The following is a 6,495-nucleotide window of genomic DNA, read 5'->3' as shown; positions in this document are numbered from 1 at the left end:
AAACCTGAGCTATCTCCCAAATGGAGACCTGACCATTTAGGAAAGTAATATTAAAACAACGAAAACTCCACAAGCTGAAATAGGATCCTGTTCAAGTCAATGACAGAACTTTTTTTTCTAGGCTATGGAAGAAACAGAGGAATATCTACATAACATAAAGCTTAAATACTAAAATTTACCAAAAAGTTAACTTAATCCATCAGAACAAGTAGAACCTGTCTGAGTACCTGTGAACGTTAAACTGGTTTGACACCAGGAGGCACGGTGTTTCGTGCCCAAGCCTAGCAAGGTGCTCTCTATCACCTCATTGGAGGGTCTCAAACACAAAGGGCCACTCGTAGATGGCCATGGCATAAATTTTACATTACTTCAAAAATTATAGTGCCCAATGGCTGCAGAGGTGTCAAGACAGACCTACTAGTGACTTCTGAAAGAGAAGCATTTATTTTCTCTAACTGGGACAATCCATTTCCCCCAAGTTAATCACCTTAGAGTGTCATTTTAAAGAAAAGTTTAAAGTATGCCAGAAGGAAAGCAGGCAAAACCTTTGCTTTGTTGTTTCAAGTAAAAGAAACCTAAAAGGCTAAAAGAGATCCAAGGTGTTAAGGGTCGAGGTAACAACTCCTCGAATTCCTTAACGAGTCTTAACAAGACTTTTGTGTTAAAATATTACAAACGTCTGTTCATGGCTATCTGAACTCCAGTCCAATCACCCAGGCAGAAAGTGAAATTTGGGAAAGTCATTGTTAGTACACTTAGTAGTCTACTACAGTCCTTCAGTGGGTACTTTTTCTGCATCAAGCCCCTATGACTGACATGAAAATTGCTTTTAATTTTTATACTTCTGAAATGAAAACGAAAAATTATCCATGATATTTGTCAAATGCAAATATATGCAACCAAATATATTAACTTCATATATGACCATTTTTCTTTCAGAGAAGGAAGCACACATCTTAATTGCAAAAGATGTCATTTACTTAACAATGTAGGCATCCCTGAATGTAAATCACTTTACAACTATTTACCAGAGCAGAGAAGTACAGTTTCTTTTGAAATTGTAAGACAATAAACACTGTTACCAGGTGACAAGCAAGCACTTAAGAAAATTTCTGTCAGTAGAGCTGCCTGAAGTTTCAATTAAAAGACCTGGAAAAATGGTGACAGTCAAAAAAACCCCAACCACATAACAACTGGATATCATCAGCCTTCCTGTTCCAAAATACTCACCGGATATTCAAGGAGATCCACTGGCTGTCGAAATGGTTCAGAATCTTCACACTGAAAAATGAGATTCAGCAGCTCCTGGCATTGCTTCTTCCATGACTGAATGTCATATGACTGAGCTCTATTACGCAGCCTCCGCTTTGGCTGATGATCCTGAAATGAGAAACTTAGCTGTTATATATTAAATAAACTAGCTGTTTTTAAAAAAATCTAATGGAAAAGGATTATTATTACTGCAGGATATAAATTCTAATTAATGAATTTGTAACATGCAACAGCACAGATGGAAATGCTTTAACATTGAACAGCTCAGTAGAACAACATGTCACTTTTAGTTCGTAACTGTTGGAAAAGTGACATTAACACAATAATTTAAAAAAAAAAAAAAAAAAGAATTACCTTTCTTTTTCTGGTGGATGTTCCTGGCACATTTGTATCTTTCTCTTCTTCCTTTGAGCAAGATAATGAGTCGCATAAAAAGGTTAAAAAAAGTATAAGCAGATATGAGGAGGTGAATTCTTTCATACTTCACTTATAATTTGAGTCTTTTCAGTTCTATCCCAGTCCCTCTAGGAAGAGTTTCATGTGACTGACAGTTCTGAGAACCCCTCAGAATTCTAAGCAACATCTAAACTATCCTCTAAACCATTAAAGCTCTTGTGCACTAAAGGAGAGGAGGAGGCTGGATTTTTACTCAGTTTCCCAGCTGACAAGAAGAAAGTTTAATTGACAGAAAAGTACACCCCACTCCCTTACAGTGCCCTTACACCTCCTTGCCTCAAGTGCCCTTACAGAAAACAGCCGTAGAACAGCGACAGTGACCGCATTTTCTCCAGTCTACCAATGTCAACGTCTAAGACACAATCACTTACCTCATCAGAGTCGGACAACACTTTCTTCTTCATTGCATTGTACAATGGAATTATGTCATAGCAAGCCTGATCTCTGTAAAAAGAAATACATAACAACATTTATTTTTCCACCTTCACCTATGTAATCCACTGTATTTTGCCAAGAATAAGGAAAATGTTTATGAAGCTGTTCCCAAATAAAATAATGAAGTGTTTAGTGCTATGTGAATACTAAAAGGAATGCAGTATTAAGAAAAGCTAATCTTCTGCTCAAAAAGCTGTAAGATGTTATCTGCACTCTGTAAAATAAAGACCACTTAACAGTGTCAATGTTTAAAAATGTAAAATCATAATCCTTTAGCATGAATTTATTCACATTACAAAAATCTAATACCATACCACATAAAGGGCTTTGGGACCTGATTTAGCTTCATAAGAAACACTCCAGTGGATATGGTGTTCAGAAGTGCAATTTGGTACATTAGCACCCACAATGTAAGACATTTGAAATGTAATGTTTACTTGGCTAAGGACCTAACACCATTATAGTATAAACCTGCATAATTAAATTAGCAAAACAAACACTGATTTTCAATTATTGTATAACATAGCGAACTCCTATACTAAATAAAGCCCAAAGGTGTTCTACTATGTAACAGTACAAACCACCAGAAAAAAAAGAAGCGAACACTCAGCAACTCTACACTGAAATCACAATCCCTAATACAGACTATAGCAATTATCACTAAAACAGGCAGGGAAGAAAGTGTAAAAAAATAAATAAAAAAAAAAGTAACACCCCCCTACACACTCCCCTTTCCTGCTTTTTAAAAGACTGGGGTAACTGAGACACTCTTAAATTCTCACAGGCACCTAGATATTTCACTTTCATTAGAACCACGGGGTTTGCCTTCTATGGTCTAGGCCTTCTACCCTACAGAGAGAACCCTAAAAACCCCTGGAAATCTGGGCTTTATATGCATTGCTAGTTCATTTAATAAGTATATTAACAGAGACAGCTACAGGCCATTATTAAGTAAGAGTATCTACGTGTGGCGGTAATTCAAAGCCAATTAAAAGCATATGCTTTGAAAAAAACTGAGCTGCTTAATTAATCAAAAAAAGACCATGTAGGACAATGATATTAAAGAACAAAATCAGTAACAGAGAAGCACTTGAGATACATATCTGTTCCTAAAGGGGTATTTCACTAAGACTTTTAACATCTGAAGCAGTTAAGTATTTTTCACTCTCCAGCCAGCGTCAGAAATCACAGGCACTGGACATATCAAAGATTTATGTATGGAGTCAAAGTCCTAGATTTCCAAATACATAATGCAATTGTAACGTTTTTAAGAACACATGAAATAAAAAAGAGTGAGATTCACATTTAACACTGAGAAACTAAATCACTAAAAACGTCATGACATTTGTTATACTAATGAAGTATCTTGCCATTTCATTTCTACAAGGTGGGAACAGCAGCATTCACATGCAAATCAAGGCAGCCGACAGCTCAGTAAGCTCTTACAAACTTTAGGTGTATCAATTGACTGTGAGAAATCTGAAACATTTCTCATGGAGTTTTCCTATAGGAAGTAACAAAAAAGAACACACGAAAGACAACTACTATTTCTGTGAACTACAAAGCCTCCAATTCTTATTTTGCACTTCAAATGCTATTTTCAATCACATAAATTGTAAAGACTTTAGAATGAAACACCCACAATAATGTTAACACAGGCAGTATTCAAACTCAGAAGCAGAACTCCTAACTTACCTATAAACATAGCCATTGCTCCATGAAGAGACCCAGATTCATTTTTATCATTCAGCAGAAAGTCTCTTGAAATAAAATGCCATGCCAATCTATGACAATCAATGTATTTTAAAAACTCATCTTGTTTTGCAATCTTACATATTCTTTGCCAAGATAGGCTTTATTCTTTTCTGCCCCAAAAGGAGCAAACAGGGTTATTCATGCTGCAGAAATATCTCACTTTAAAATTCAGATCTGAAAAGGCTAAATACCTTAGTAAGAGACAGGAATAACAACAGACCCACTAAGCAACTCACTTTATGAAGTGTAGCAGAAGATCTGTGACAAATTTGGCAGATTTGACAATAGGACTTCCAGGTTCATTAAATGTGCGAGTATTATGTTCTATGTACCGGACTTCCCACATCAATGAAGAAAGGCGCCTATATATGAAAGAAAGGCAGAGAGGAGGGGAAGGGGAAAAAAAAAAAAAAAGAAAAGACATACTTCATTTCTAGCGATGTATACGAAACAGGAGAAGCCTTACGTCCTTCTCCCAATGTGATATCACATGCACCTTTTCTTACATTAAACTAGAAAACATGCCTGCTTTGCTCTGTTGCCAGTTACGTTACCAGCAGAAGGCACATTCCTCAGGCTTCCTGCTCTCCTGTTACACCCTGGAGTAATTTATACAAACGGCTTTAAGGACCGACAGCCGACACTCACTGGGAAAATGCGGCTTGTGGTACTTCAGCTTCCATTATTCCTTTATGATATACATAACCCACCCAATATCACCTGTTAAGTCACGGCTGAGGATTAACAAAATAGCAGCAAAAAATTATTAAAGGTATACATTTTTCTGACAGATGGAAAACAGACTTCCTCATGTAGCTCTGATTTAATCACCTAACTAGAGAAGAGCCACATTACGAAAAATGATTCACAAAAGCAAAAATAACTGGAAATAATTACATTCAAATACAAAGTAAGACATGATTAAAAACCCGAAACACATACTATTTAAATTAAAAACTTTGACAGCATAGAAGTTACAGATATATACAATCTGCTATTCTCATACTAGCAGCACATGATGAAAATAAATGCTGCACAAGCGTTCTGTGCAGTGAAGCATGCCATGATTTAGGATGTTTACTGAAGAATAAGCATTTAGATGCTATTTAATCATGTTTAGGGGTCCAGCATTTAGTTTTATATAATGCCAGTAGTGACTGAGAATGACCATTTTTTTTTCTGGTTTACTTTGCATTTTTTAAAAAAATGCACAAGCACAGTAAGACTCCTAGTTCAGGAGACAGGAAAAAAGAAATGTTTTAAGATAAACCTCATGAAAAGCTACCAAAATCACAAGTGATCTCAACAATCTTTTCTGCAGAAGGCAAAGAAAAATATTTTACTGGAAAGCACAACATAAGGTGGTTCCTTGTTGCCTAACTAGGCCTTGTCAATACTACAAACTAGCAAAACCAGATTTACTGCAGAAGGTATACTGATTACTAAAAATAACTGCTTAGTCTTTAGACAACAGAAACAAAATGAAGCAAGAAGTCCTTGCCATCTCTGATCGCAAAGCAGTACATTACGGAATAAAAGATGGATTACCTCACATCACAAAATTAACACAGAACAATAAATGTGCATTATTGTATTACAGTGCATAGAAAACAGGCAGCTTATTTTAATGAAAAAGTTACTTTAATTTAGAATTCGATCTTAAGCTAGTACGCATAAAGTACTACAAATTAATGTTGAAATTTGGCCCCAAACAAAATGTTATCCATGTTTATTCAAAAAACCTGGTAAAGACACACTAATTTTCGAACCAGAAATATCCCAAGAACCAAAGGAAACAGAAGTAAAAGGAGCATACTCATACATAAATAATATTTACTGTGAAAAAAATACAGCAATTGCACAGTTTAGGAAAACATCAAAATAGCATCAAAAGTTAAAACTTACTTTTGTTGCTGTCCAACAATTTAGAACATCAAGGCATACTTTAAGAATGTGTTTTCTGTGCAGCTTCTTAAGTGTTAATGCAAGATTTAATTTTTTTTTTAAAGCACATTAAGACAAAACATTTGACATACTCCTAAGTTTTCTCTTATTAAAACCAGATTTAAAAAAAAACACTAAATGGAAACTTGATCTTTTTGACTAGAAGTTACACTAACCTAGCCTCTGGTCCTGCAGTTTGAATCTCACATGGAACAAGTCATTTGCATAAGAAGGAATCTGAATGCCATGTAATTCTAAAATACATTTTGGAGATGTTCAAACCTTTTAAAAGTTTTCTAAAATGGAAACCTAGATCAAGGATAAAAGATGGGAGAAACTGAGAACGCACACCTGTCCCATCTCCAGGCTGGGTATTAAAAGACAAAAGCTACCAAAAAACGGTTGGCAGTATTTCACAGCAGGAACTGAGAGTTGGATCTAACCTGTAAAATCTGCTTTCCAGTCTTTGTTTAATGGTACTGAGGTCTGTGGGATATGCCACAACAGTGCAATACATTGGGTAAGCTTGAAGATCCACAGGTGCCACAAACGCAGAAGCAATATCTAGACAGAATAAAAAAAAAAAAAAAAAAATTTAAAACCCCCACAGTTATATACTTCAAAAAGCACCTT

At 35.6% G+C, this 6,495-nt stretch overlaps 1 protein-coding gene across 1 annotated transcript in view; it reads right to left on the bottom strand.

Moving 5' to 3' along the window:
• PHIP (pleckstrin homology domain interacting protein) overlaps nt 1-6,495 on the bottom strand; it is a 96,195-nt gene that overhangs the window by 7,247 nt on the left and 82,453 nt on the right. Inside the window, exons 27-31 of the mRNA XM_010133631.1 lie at nt 6,306-6,426; nt 4,155-4,280; nt 2,100-2,172; nt 1,627-1,677; nt 1,231-1,380 (exon numbers count right to left, since the gene is read on the bottom strand). Coding sequence (XP_010131933.1) covers nt 1,231-1,380; nt 1,627-1,677; nt 2,100-2,172; nt 4,155-4,280; nt 6,306-6,426 — 521 coding nt within the window. The remainder of the gene's footprint in view (nt 1-1,230; nt 1,381-1,626; nt 1,678-2,099; nt 2,173-4,154; nt 4,281-6,305; nt 6,427-6,495) is intronic.

The sequence above is a fragment of the Buceros rhinoceros genome, unplaced genomic scaffold (genome assembly GCF_000710305.1).
Source record: "Buceros rhinoceros silvestris isolate BGI_N320 unplaced genomic scaffold, ASM71030v1 scaffold3873, whole genome shotgun sequence".
NCBI classification, from domain to species: Eukaryota; Metazoa; Chordata; class Aves; order Bucerotiformes; family Bucerotidae; genus Buceros; species Buceros rhinoceros.
Note: the sequence above shows the minus strand (reverse complement) of the source record. Positions and strands in the feature narration are given on the sequence as shown.